The sequence below is a fragment of the Anomaloglossus baeobatrachus genome, chromosome 8, assembly GCF_048569485.1.
Source record: "Anomaloglossus baeobatrachus isolate aAnoBae1 chromosome 8, aAnoBae1.hap1, whole genome shotgun sequence".
NCBI lineage: Eukaryota > Metazoa > Chordata > Amphibia > Anura > Aromobatidae > Anomaloglossus > Anomaloglossus baeobatrachus.
In genome coordinates, this window is record NC_134360.1 from 194,409,247 (window position 1) to 194,422,430 (window position 13,184).

General features: G+C 50.1%; 1 protein-coding gene across 1 annotated transcript in view; it reads left to right on the top strand.

The window, feature by feature from the left end:
• Positions 1–11: 11 nt before the first annotated feature.
• Positions 12–13,184, top strand: part of CCDC18 (coiled-coil domain containing 18) — a 164,600-nt gene continuing 151,427 nt past the window's right edge. The window contains exons 1-4 of the mRNA XM_075322339.1: positions 12–84; positions 6,046–6,205; positions 6,456–6,635; positions 8,626–8,735. Coding sequence (XP_075178454.1) covers positions 62–84; positions 6,046–6,205; positions 6,456–6,635; positions 8,626–8,735 — 473 coding nt within the window. The 5' untranslated portion in view covers positions 12–61. The remainder of the gene's footprint in view (positions 85–6,045; positions 6,206–6,455; positions 6,636–8,625; positions 8,736–13,184) is intronic.

Here is a 13,184-nt window from a genome sequence, read left to right on the forward strand (position 1 = left end):
ACGTTGGGGAGGAGCAAGATAATGTGAAAGAAGCCGGGAACATGGTGCGGAGCGGAGGGAGATGGAGGACAGCAGCGGCTTGTGGTGAGTGCTGCCTGCGCGCACTGCCCAGGAGGCTGCTGGGAGTTGTAGTTCTCCTTGTGTTGGAAGATTTCTGGTAAAAGAGCACTGTATTGTACTACATGGCTCTCCAGGCCTGGAAGCCGAAGGTTCTTGTTCTGCAGAATATCCCAGTCCTGTCTTCAGCTCCCTGGTACTGTGCTGCAGAGCTTAGTCCTGTCCTCAGCTCCCTGGTACTGTGCTGCAGAGCTTAGTCCTGTCCTCAGCTCCCTGGTACTGTGCTGCAGAGCGTAGTCCTGTGCTGCAGCTCCCTGGTACTGTGCTGCAGAGCTTAGTCCTGTCCTCAGCTCCCTGGTACTGTGCTGCAGAGCTTAGTCCTGTCCTCAGCTCCCTGGTCCTGTGCTGCAGAGCTTAGTCCTGTGCTGCAGCTCCCTGGTACTGTGCTGCAGAGCTTAGTCCTGTGCTGCAGCTCCCTGGTACTGTTCTGCAGAGCTTAGTCCTGTGCTGCAGCTCCCTGGTACTGTGCTGCAGCGCTTAGTCCTGTCCTCAGCTCCCTGGTACTGTTCTGCAGAGCTTAGTCCTGTGCTGCAGCTCCCTGGTACTGTGCTGCAGAGCTTAGTCCTGTCCTCAGCTCCCTGGTACTGTGCTGCAGAGCTTAGTCCTGTCCTCAGCTCCCTGGTACTGTGCTGCAGAGCTTAGTCCTGTCCTCAGCTCCCTGGTACTGTGCCGCAGAGCTTAGTGCTGTCCTCAGCTCCCTGGTACTGTGCCGCAGATCTTAGTCCTGTTTTCAGCTCCCTGGTACTGTGCCGCAGAGCTTAGTCCTGTCTTCAGCTCCCTGGTACTGTGCCGCAGAGCTTAGTCCTGTCTTCAGCTCCCTGGTACTGTGCCGCAGAGCTTAGTCCTGTCTTCAGCTCCCTGGTACTGTGCCGCAGAGCTTAGTCCTGTCTTCAGCTCCCTGGTACTGTGCCGCAGAGCTTAGTCCTGTCCTCAGCTCCCTGGTACTGTGCCGCAGAGCTTAGTCCTGTCCTCAGCTCCCTGGTACTGTGCCGCAGAGCTTAGTCCTGTCCTCAGCTCCCTGGTACTGTGCCGCAGAGCTTAGTCCTGTCCTCAGCTCCCTGGTACTGTGCCGCAGAGCTTAGTCCTGTCCTCAGCTCCCTGGTACTGTGCCGCAGAGCTTAGTCCTGTCCTCAGCTCCCTGGTACTGTGCCGCAGAGCTTAGTCCTGTCTTCAGCTCCCTGGTACTGTGCCGCAGAGCTTAGTCCTGTCTTCAGCTCCCTGGTACTGTGCCGCAGAGCTTAGTCCTGTCCTCAGCTCCCTGGTACTGTGCCGCAGAGCTTAGTCCTGTCCTCAGCTCCCTGGTACTGTGCCGCAGAGCTTAGTCCTGTCCTCAGCTCCCTGGTACTGTGCCGCAGAGCTTAGTCCTGTCTTCAGCTCCCTGGTACTGTGCCGCAGAGCTTAGTCCTGTCTTCAGCTCCCTGGTACTGTGCCGCAGAGCTTAGTCCTGTCTTCAGCTCCCTGGTACTGTGCCGCAGAGCTTAGTCCTGTCCTCAGCTCCCTGGTACTGTGCCGCAGAGCTTAGTCCTGTCCTCAGCTCCCTGGTACTGTGCCGCAGAGCTTAGTCCTGTCCTCAGCTCCCTGGTACTGTGCCGCAGAGCTTAGTCCTGTCCTCAGCTCCCTGGTACTGTGCCGCAGAGCTTAGTCCTGTCCTCAGCTCCCTGGTACTGTGCCGCAGAGCTTAGTCCTGTCCTCAGCTCCCTGGTACTGTGCCGCAGAGCTTAGTCCTGTCTTCAGCTCCCTGGTACTGTGCCGCAGAGCTTAGTCCTGTCTTCAGCTCCCTGGTACTGTGCCGCAGAGCTTAGTCCTGTCTTCAGCTCCCTGGTACTGTGCCGCAGAGCTTAGTCCTGTCCTCAGCTCCCTGGTACTGTGCCGCAGAGCTTAGTCCTGTCCTCAGCTCCCTGGTACTGTGCCGCAGAGCTTAGTCCTGTCCTCAGCTCCCTGGTACTGTGCCGCAGAGCTTAGTCCTGTCCTCAGCTCCCTGGTACTGTGCCGCAGAGCTTAGTCCTGTCCTCAGCTCCCTGGTACTGTGCCGCAGAGCTTAGTCCTGTCCTCAGCTCCCTGGTACTGTGCCGCAGAGCTTAGTCCTGTCCTCAGCTCCCTGGTACTGTGCCGCAGAGCTTAGTCCTTTCCTCAGCACCTGGTACTGTGCCGCAGAACTTAGTCCTGTACTGCAGCTCCCTGGTACTGTGCCGCAGAGCTTAGTCCTGTCCTCAGCTCCCTGGTACTGTGCCGCAGAGCTTAGTCCTGTCCTCAGCTCCCTGGTACTGTGCCGCAGAGCTTAGTCCTTTCCTCAGCACCTGGTACTGTGCCGCAGAACTTAGTCCTGTACTGCAGCTCCCTGGTACTGTGCCGCAGAGCTGTCCTCAGCTCCCTGGTACTGTGCCGCATAGCTGTCCTCAGCTCCCTGGTACTGTGCCGCAGAGTTGTCCTCAGCTCCCTGGTACTGTGCCGCAGAGCTGTCCTCGGCTCCCTGGTACTGTGCCGCAGAGCTGTCCTCGGCTCCCTGGTACTGTGCCGCAGAGCTGTCCTCGGCTCCCTGGTACTGTGCCGCAGAGCTGTCCTCGGCTCCCTGGTACTGTGCCGCAGAGCTGTCCTCGGCTCCCTGGTACTGTGCCGCAGAGCTGTCCTCGGCTCCCTGGTACTGTGCCGCAGAGCTGTCCTCGGCTCCCTGGTACTGTGCCGCAGAGCTGTCCTCGGCTCCCTGGTACTGTGCCGCAGAGCTGTCCTCGGCTCCCTGGTACTGTGCCGCAGAGCTGTCCTCGGCTCCCTGGTACTGTGCCGCAGAGCTGTCCTCGGCTCCCTGGTACTGTGCCGCAGAGCTGTCCTCGGCTCCCTGGTACTGTGCCGCAGAGCTGTCCTCGGCTCCCTGGTACTGTGCCGCAGAGCTTAGGGGACGATATATCGTGCGATCGCACCCGCCCCTGCCGTTTTTGCATTATGGGCAATTTGTTGCCTGTGGCGCACAAAGTAGTTTACCCCCGTCACACGTACTTAACTCCCGAACGACCTTGCTGTGGGCGGCGAACATCCTCTTCCTGAAGGGGGAGGCACATTCGGCGTCACAGCAACATCACATAGCGGCCGCCCAATAGAAGCGGAGGGGCGGAGATGAGCGGGACGTAACATCCCACCCCCCCTCCTTCCTTCCGCATTGCCGGCGGGATGCAGGAACGGTGTTGTTCGTTGTTCCCGGGGTGTCACACGTAGCGATATGTACTGCCTCAGGAACGACGAACAACCGGCGCGCAGAAGGAGGAACGACTTTATGAAAATGAACGACCTGTCAACGAGCAACGATAAGGTGAGTATTTTTACTCAATAACAGTTGTTCGTAGCTGTCACACGCTACGCTATCTCTAACGATGCCGGATATGCGTCACAAATTCCGTGACCCCGACGACATATCGGCCGATGTATCGTAGCGTGTGACGCCGCCCTTAGTCCTGTGCTGCAGCTCCCTGGAACTATGCCGCAGAGCTTAGTCCTGTGCTGCAGCTCCCTGGTGCTGTGACGCAGATCTTAGTCCTGTGCTGCAGCTCCCTGGTACTGTGCCGTAGAGCTTAGTCCTGTGCTGCATCCCCCTGGAACTATGCCGTAGAGCTTAGACCTGTGATGTAGCTCCCTGGAACTATGCCGTAGAGCTTAGACCTGTGATGTAGCTCCCTGGTACTGTGCCGTAGAGCTTAGTCCTGTGCTGCAGCCCCCTGGTGCTGTGCCGTAGAGCTTAGTCCTGTGCTGCAGTCCCTTGGTACTGTGCCGCAGATCTTAGTCCTGTGCTGCAGCTCCCAGGAAATGTGCCGTAGAGCTTAGTCCTGTGATGTAGCTCCCTGGTACTGTGCCGTAGAGCCTAGTCCTGTGCTGCAGCTCCCTGGTACTGTGCAGCAGAGCGTAGTCCTGTGCTGCAGCTCCCTGGTACTGTGCCGTAGAGCCTAGTCCTGTGCTGCAACTCCCTGGTACTGTGCAGCAGAGCGTAGTCCTGTGCTGCAGCTCCCTGGTACTGTGCCACAGAGCTTAGCTCAGCTCCCTGGTACTGTGCTGCAGAGCTTAGTCCTGTGCTGCAGCTCCCTGGTACTGTGCTGCAGACCTTAGTCCTGTGCTGCAGCTCCCTGGTACTGTGCTGCAGAGCTTAGTCCTGTGCTGCAGCTCCCTGGTACTGTGCTGCAGACCTTAGTCCTGTGCTGCAGCTCCCTGGTTAATGCGAACGGAGGAGATATTGCAGGACATAGGACACGTGTCCAGGTATGTACTGTATACAGTTTTAAGACACTTGGTCAGCACAGGATGAATGTTCACACCAAGTACAGGCACTCAGTCCTAAATAATTTTTCATGTGATTTTATTCTTGTATAATATTCCTCATTATCGGCAGCACATTTATCCATATAATCCGGGGATGTGCTGCCGATAACTGTGTTCGAGGACAGTACAATCGTGCTGGTGAACATTCTGTCCCAACACTGGTAAACAAGCTGCAAATGACTGGAATCTAGTTGCTTTGCATTTGTTACTGATCTGATATGGGCCATAAACAATGCATGTAAGGACTGGAGAGTTGTCAGGTCCTGTTTAAAGGGGTTGCCTAAAAGCATTAAGGCTTTGTGCCCACGTTGCGTTTTTATGTGTAGAAAATTTGCACATAACACGTTTTCACAGGATAAAAAGCAACGGAAAAAAACGTGCATTTTTTTTATTGTTGTTTGTGGGGTTTTTCACATGCTTTTTTTCCATGCTTCTTTTTGTGCGTTTTTTTTTTTTTTAGTCATGGCGACTGCAGAGGTTCAAGCGCTGTACTCCCGCAGTCGCTGCCGGGTCAACAGCTGATATTACAGCCGGGACCTGGTTGCGCTTCCCGGAGCAGTGCCTACACTGCTTCCAGCAGTTTAACCCCCTAAATGCTGCGTTCAGTGCATTCAGGAGGCAGGGAGAGGGATCACTTACCTCTCCCTGGCGATCGGGTCCCTGTAACGTGATCACAGGGACTTGTTCACTGCCATGGTAACTCTGGGCCGTCGTCGTCATGATGACCCCGGGTTACTGAGGTATAGATCGGCTCACAGACCAGGACACCTACGTCAATGGAGTTTCCTGCAGAAAGGTCCCATGGTAAAAACCGTGAGGCCTAGCTGCAGGGAACCCCGGTCACATCACAAAGTAAATAGAGTTCATTCCGGCGGATCTGCAGGAAACGCCGGTGATCCACTGGCATGAACTTGATTCACCTTGTGATATCACCGGATTTCCCTGCAGTAAGGTCCTGCAGTAAAGACCATGAGATAAGGGAATTGGCTGCAGGGAACCCCAGTGACCTAAAAAAAAGCAAATGCACAACTAAAGCACCGTGTGCATTACACATGCATTTTTTTCTTGCGTTTTTCACTGATTCCATTGAAGTCAATTGGTAAAAAAAACAGGAAAATACACGGAAAGAATTGACACGCTGCTTCTTTTTTCAGCAACAAAAACTGAAAGGGATAAAGAAGCAGCGTGTGCACAGCAAGTCACGGTTCTCATAGACTTTGCGGAGATGTTTTTTCCTTGTTTTTATTGATTAAAAGAAGCAAGGAAAAAAAGCGTAAAAAGCATGAAAAAAAGCAACGTGGGCATGAGGCCTAAATGTTTTAGAATAAAAAAAAAAATTGTTACTCGCCCATTAAATGATCCTCCCATTCTACTGCTGCCTGTCCAGTCATCCCTGCCCTTCTTGTCATGTTCACATGCACTCTGCAGCTAATCACCAGCCTCAGCGGTTACTTTGTTTAAAAATGTTATAAATTGTCCTGCTTTTATGCAACTGTTACCTAAAAATGTTGACCACGATTTTAGGGTTTCCTTTGCATGATGATCCCTTGTTAATGGCCCTCCTATACACACATGCACTGGAGCTACACAGCTTGCTTGTCATGTAACTGTATTTTTGTGTTGCTGTAGTGACAGTGGAGGTGAGCATTCCCTGAACGGAGCTCCCTTGGGTTTGACATTGGAAGATCTCGAGCAGCCCGGTCACCGTGCCCCGAGGGAGAACACTCCGAAACAAAGGAACACCATGCTCCTGAGCGGTGCTGATTCCCTTAGGACAGGCCGCGACAAGGTGGGATGTCACAAGGAACCTCTGAGCACAACGTCTTTATACAGGATCTAAATATTGGCAATGCTTTGTCATTCTGTATCATGTGCAAGTTCAGAGAACCCAAGCTGTTGTACTTAGTGATTGCATAATGCAGCGCATTGTCAGACTATGATGTAAAGCTACTCAACTATCACAACATTTACTTTTTTTTTTTCTTTTCTTTTATTGCATTGTTCTTGCTTAACATATTTATATTTTTTTCTTGATGCAGATGGGATCATTGAGAAACATGGAACAAGAGAATAATAAGCTGAGAGACAAACTGATTACCATTCAGGAACAAAATGCTGCACTGACGTCACAGAACCGCTCACTAAGGAACAGAATCGAGTCTGTGCAGCTGGAACTTACAAAGTGCAAATCCAAGTCATCGTCCAAACAGACTTATGATGTAATTGTTAAACTTTAACACACTATTTCATTTTCTGAGGGAAAGGGGCAATCACACTGTTTTTTGGGGTTTTGTTTTTTTTTGCAATAATTAACACTAGAACTACTGAGGTAGTCATTTTGACTACTTTGCACCATGTATTTCTATATAGGTGTCACGAGTCCAGTAGTTCTAGTGTTAAAGGGGTTATAGTGCCTCTGTCCTCATTGTCAAACAGTGAGGGGCGCTGCTGTCATCCCCATGCGCATCCAGCCCTGGTATTTCATATCACAGAGGCAATTAGTGCAAATACCTGTAGCTTTTAGTTCAGAATTTGGCAATTATGGATCCAAGGGGCTTTCCTTTTCATTATTATGAACATTTATTGCACGGTAATATTAAATAACATGCAGTTTATCTGCAAAACAAAGAACAAGCATGGTCTCAACTCACATTAGCCATATTCTGCACTGGCGAGCAGGCAGGAGTAATTGCCAGGTGGGCATAGACTATAAGACAATGCGTGCAGACAATATTGCAGCTGAGAAAAAGTAGTTTCTGCTATGAAAATCTAAAATGTTGTCTTTTACATTTTGGCAGCAGACTAGAGTATGAATAAATAATATTAAATGGTGCTAAAATAGTTTTTAATATTATTTTAAAGCACCACTCCAGCAGCTTTTTTTTTTTTTTTTGTTTGTTTTTTATTTTGTTCCACCGCTGGAGTGGTGCTTCAAATATAAGTCCCATGCCGCCTGAAATATAGTCAGCTTTTCAGCATTGTTCCTCTTTAAATTCCAGTGACTTGTGACCTGCCAGCAGCTCCAGTGTTTCATGGAGCACGCCGGAGGTCAAAACTCAATAGAAGTCTATGAGAGACTTGTTCTGGCTCTCATAGACTTGTATTGATAGCTTGTGACGTAACTTCTGTCTTCCGGCCAGTCAGAAGTTAGTCACAATATGGCGCCGCTGAACTGGAGCACCATTTGTAATAGGTGAAGCCGCCAGAGGGCAAGTATAAGATTGGGGCCGGAGGGCAAGGATAAGATTGGGGCTGGAGGCTTAGATTTAAAGCACCACTCAAGCTCTGAAGGGAAAAACAAAACACTGAAGTGGTGCATTAAGCTGCAAACCAATATGAATGTCCAATATTTTCTGAGCATACTGACAAACCTTCAAAACTGAAAAAGGTGTACTCTATGAGGGAATGTCTTTAAGTTTGGCATTTCATATGGCACTTAATAGGGTTGTTCAGTCTTGTGGAGAAGGGCCGAATCGTTACAGTGCGCACCACACGTTGTCAGGATTTTCTGGTGTTGCTGCTATGAGTGTGTGTGGTCTTGTGTCTACAAGTATCCAATTTGCATATTTCTGACCACAATCCAACTTGCAAAGCCGATCAAGTCTAGTCTGCACATGACTGTAAATATGTAAATCGCATACTTGTGCTTAGGTGACTGTCTGGTCTCGGCAGTGACACTGGATAATTTAGATATCATGTGGTGCATGCACTGTAAGGATTCTGAAGTTACTGCAGACTATACCCACAAGACAAGACAGCCGCTTTAATATCAGCCTAGCTGGAGCAAGATGCAAATTATCTATTATGCACTGAGTCATCCATGCACCAAAAAGTTAAATGAACCCCCCCCCCCCCCCTCCTAGCCTGATCTGTGTAATGATTAGCTCCAATTCCTAATATGAAAAATATATAACATTTTCCTATTTGTGGGAAGACATGCCCTTAACCGTTTTTTGTTTGTTTGTTTTTCAAAAAGTTATGAAGAGCACCGGTGGTGGGGGTAAAGTCGCCAATATAATGTTTGCCAAGAATTGCGTTAGTTTTTCTTAGGGGAAATGTATTTAAGGTTTTTTGGGGTTTTTTTTGTTTGTTTTTTTTCCCCAAAGTCTTTCTTCATTGTCTTCCAGTGGAGGTTGAATGAATTTGTAGTTGCCAATCAAATTGCTGAATAGGAATTGCTAATTTGTTAACATGACTGTTTGTTTTAAGGTCCGTTTTTATGAGTCAGCTCTTGGCTCTCGTGCATCCAGAGTCCCAAAGCTTGAAGATCAGGTTGCCAGCTTGGAAGCGGAGTCTGAAGCACAAGAGAAAGCGCTGAGGTGATAATTCTGTGGACTGCTCGTTTATACATGATTAACCCTCTTTGCCCTGTTGCTTACAAAAAGCAGCATATGCCCCCTATTTGTGTGAGCTCTTATAAAATTAGACTACCCACTTAGGCCGGGGCCACACGGGGCACTAGTGCGATGCTCGCATGACACTCTGCTCCCACTGTACTGCCAGCACGAGTCGAGTGTCATGCTAGTATCCCTGCGACTGCGGTCCAACCGTGCGAGCGGACCTCAGCTGCGGGGGGCGAGCCGGCTCTCAGGAGGGGCGGGCAGGCACGGAGGAGGGGAGGGAGGAATTTAGCTCCCTCTCTCCTCCGTAGCCGGCTATTGCGATTCTCGCTCTGCACTCGTGGTATACCGCTGTACCACGCGTGCAGTGCGTTTTTTTTTTTTTTTTTTTTATTATTCTTTCGCCCCATTCACCTTTGGATGGGTGCGAGAGAAAACAGTCTCGCACTACAGTGGCAGCATGCTGCGATTCTTTTCTCGGTCCGATTAGGGCTGAGAGAATAATCGCTCATGTGTGCTGGGACACAGGCTAGAATTGGTCCGAGTAGAATGTGATGTTTTATCGCACTCCACTCACACCGATTTTCTCGCCGTGTGGCTTAGGCCTTACTCTGAGGGTCCATTCATATGATCCAAATGGGTATCGGATTTTCTGTTTGAAAATTTACTATTACGTTACCAGCATTATGGATTAAATTTTCATGGTTTTAACCCCTTAGTGACCGGGATTTTTTTTTTCTTCTTTTTGTTTTAATTTTTTGCTTCCCTTCTAAGAGCTGTAACTTCTTTTTTATTTTTCCTTCAATCTTGCCATATGAGGGCTTACTATTTGTGGGACGAATTGTACTTTTAAATGAAACCATGAGTTTTAATATATACTGTAGTTAAAAACAGCAAAAAAATTACTAGTGAGGAAAAATTGCAAAAAAAAGTGCAATTGCATGATTGTGTTGGGGGTATTTTATTCATCGTGTTCACTATATGGTAAAACTGAAGTGTCGCTGTGATGCCTCAGGTCGGTATGAGTTTTTTTGATACCAAACATGTATAGATTTACTTTTATCTAGTGGGTGAAAAAAAAAATCAGAAGTTTGTTGAAAAAAAAGTGATGCACTTTTTTGTCATCATTTTTCCGAATATGGGGCTCAGTGATGGCTTATTTTTTGTTTCTCGAGATGATGTTTTGAACAGTATCATTTTTGCGTAGATGTGCCATTTTATTTGCCTGTTATTGCATTATGCTCAAAATTTGCGATGACCGAAAAACGTAATTTTGGTGTTTGGATTTTTTTTGCCACTACGCCATTTATCAATCAGATTAATTGATTTTTATATTTTGATCAGGCATTTCTGAACACGGAGATACCAAATGTGTGTATTTTGTTTTTGTTTTTTGTTTTTTTCTTGTTTAATTTTCAATGGGGTGATTGGGGAGTGATTTTAACTTTTGTTTGTTTTTTTGTTGTTTTTTTTTTTATAATTTTACTTGTCCCCCTAGGGACCAATAAGGATCTGCAGTCTGATTGCTGCTGCCTTTTTTCTGATCAGAGCTGCACTGCTCTGATCAGAAAAAGGGTACTGTTCTCTTCAAAGGGAACCTGTCAGGTGCAATATGCACCCAGAACCACAAGCAGTTCTGGGTGTATATTGCTAATCCCTGCCTACACTAGCATAGATAAAGAGATCTTTAGAAAAAGTATTTCTAAAGATCCTTTATGATTGCATGCTAATGAGCGAGGGCAGTAGCCCCAAGGGCGTTGCTTCCCTTGCTAGTTGCCCCCATTAGCATGTTAGTATGTCCCTGTGGGCAAGCTAACATGCTAATGACTGCGCAGCGTCAGAGATCACACTCACCTCTTCGCCGCCATCGCCGCTTGATGCTGGATTTCAGCTCCGTGCGCTTGACCCCAGAGGTTCGGTCATGCGCACTAATTCAGTTTGAAGCCAGGACGCATACGCCCGGCTTCATAGTGCGCATGACCCAAACTCCGGGGTCATGCGCACTGAGCATAGAGGAACAATGGAATGTAAGCGCCAGGGTCATCACATGACCTAATGCTAACCTAGTAACCATCGCCACCCCATGATCACTCCATGGGGCTGTCAATGGAGGTGGGGAAGCGCGCTGTCCCCGTCGTGGCTATTAAGATCACGCTGCCGCACTTTGGGAAGAAAGTGCGGGTGGATCTCTGATCCACCCGTGCCTGCGAGGCACACATGTCGGCTGATGAAATCAGCTGATGAAATCAGCTGACGTGTGTGGATCCCTGCCGGCTCACCACAGCAGCCGGCGGGGATTCCCCCGACATGACCAGGGACATACCGGTAAGTCCCTGGTCATTAAGGGCTGTAAGGTAGACAGGAATCCATCAAGTTCAACCTATAGCCTAGCATGTTGATCCAGAGTGAGGGCTCATTCACACGTCCAATTTCTTTATCGTTCCTTTGGGAGACCCAGACCATGGGTGTTTAGCTTCTGCCTCCGGAGGACACACAAAGTACTACACTTAAAAGTGTAGCTCCTCCCTCTGAGCTTATACACCCCCTGGTGAGCAGACCCAGCCAGTTTATCGCTTTGTGTCAGGAGGCATACATCCACACATGCATTCTCATCTGAATTGTTTGATTTTTGGAAAGAGTTTGAAGAAAAGCGGGTCCACGTCTGGACCCCCGACATGTCCCTTCTCACCCCACTGTGTCGGCGGTGTTGTTAAGGTTGACTTCCAAGGCTGGAGCCTTACATGCCGCGCTCCTTCACCATCCCTCCTGGGCTCTGGCTTGAAGTGGGAGCCAGCACGGTCTCCATGCTTGGCAGGAGGCCGGTCTCCATCCGCAGCCCTTCAGGACCCTGCTGGACCGGAGCACTCATCCCCAGGGGCCTGGCCCTGCGTCTCTGCAGCTAAGTACCTGAGACGTTTATTTATGGGGGTCCCTGTGCTTTGTTGTTTGGGGAGAGTGTGTTTGCTGTGCTTACTGACATTTCCGGCGGATTCTCTAGCTCTAGCACGAGAACCGCGCCGATGGGGCCTGCTCGTCGGCCTCGCCGCTCTAATTTAGTCCCCGGCTTCGCCGGAGGCCTAGTTTTTAGTCACTACCCTCGCATGTCATTCATGCAGAGGGACAGGCTCGGCTCCGCCCGGCGGCCGTTCTGCACAGGGGAGGGACACTCTCCACTGCTGTGCGGGTCTCCTCCCCTGTAGGTTTCTTTGGCCCTCCAGATCCCGCTCTTCTGAGCAAGTCACGCCCCCTCTCCTCGCTCTGGCGGCCATTTCCTCAGAGATTCTCTCAGCGCTGGTCTGCGCTCTGCATCCCTGCTGGCTGCTGTGTTTGGAGGTCCGGGCTTTGGGATCTGGAGGGCACACAACACCGCTCCAGCGGTCTGTTAAGCCACAACCTCTGGTTGTGGTCCTCTGTATATACTCTCTGGGGGTCATTCTCTGACAGAGCCCCCACTCCAGCAGCATGTCTCACACGAGGAGCAAGGCTCCAAAGCTTTATTCAATATGCACTGCATGTAAGCTCCTACTGCCTGAACCGAGCACCTATCCACATTGTGATGCCTGCTCTAACCTGGCGGTGCCTCAGCCTGGAGTCTCACCCCCAGTGGTTTCTCAGGCTGCTCCTACTCCTGTGGCTGAACCCCCGGCTTGGGTAGAATCCTTTTCTAGGTCTCTCTCCCAGTCTTTTGCTGAGTCCATGGGACTTTTGTCCAAGACTTTGCTGACTATGCATCAGCCCCCTTCACAGGGTGCCTCTGCTGCTAGGGGTCTTTCAGGACCAGAGCTCACAGAGGATTCATCATCTGGTCCCAGATCCCGTCCTCCTATGAAGAGACGCAGGGTTCCCTCTCCCTCCTCGTCCCGCGGCTCTGATTCAGGAGCTGACTCGCAGGATTCGAAGGATGCCTTTACTGGGGGCTCGGAGGCTAACTCCATATACCCCATTGATCTATCCGAAACTGACTCAGATGTTAGTGACCTGATTGCTTCCATTAATTCTGTACTGGATCTCAATCCGCCAGTATCAGAGGAGCAACCCTCTCTGGCAGAAAAGCACCAGTTTACCTCTCCTAAGAGAGCAAAGAGTGTGTTCTTTAACCACTCCAGTTTTCAAACCGCTGTGACCAAGCCCAGGGCCTGTCCTGACAAACGCTTCCCAAAGCGTGGTTCTGATGACCGTTTTCCCTTTCCACCTGAGGTGGTCAAGGAGTGGGCTCATTCCCCAAAGGTAGATCCTCCGGTGTCTAGGCTCTCAGCCCGGACCGTTGTGTCGGTGGCTGATGGCACCTCCCTTAAGGATTCCACTGACCGCCAGATTGACCTTCTGGCCAAATCCGAATATGAAGCGGCGGGGGCCTCGTTCTCCCCGACTTTTGCAGCAGTGTGGGCTCTCAAAGCCATCTCTGCTTCTCTAAAGGAGATGCATTCC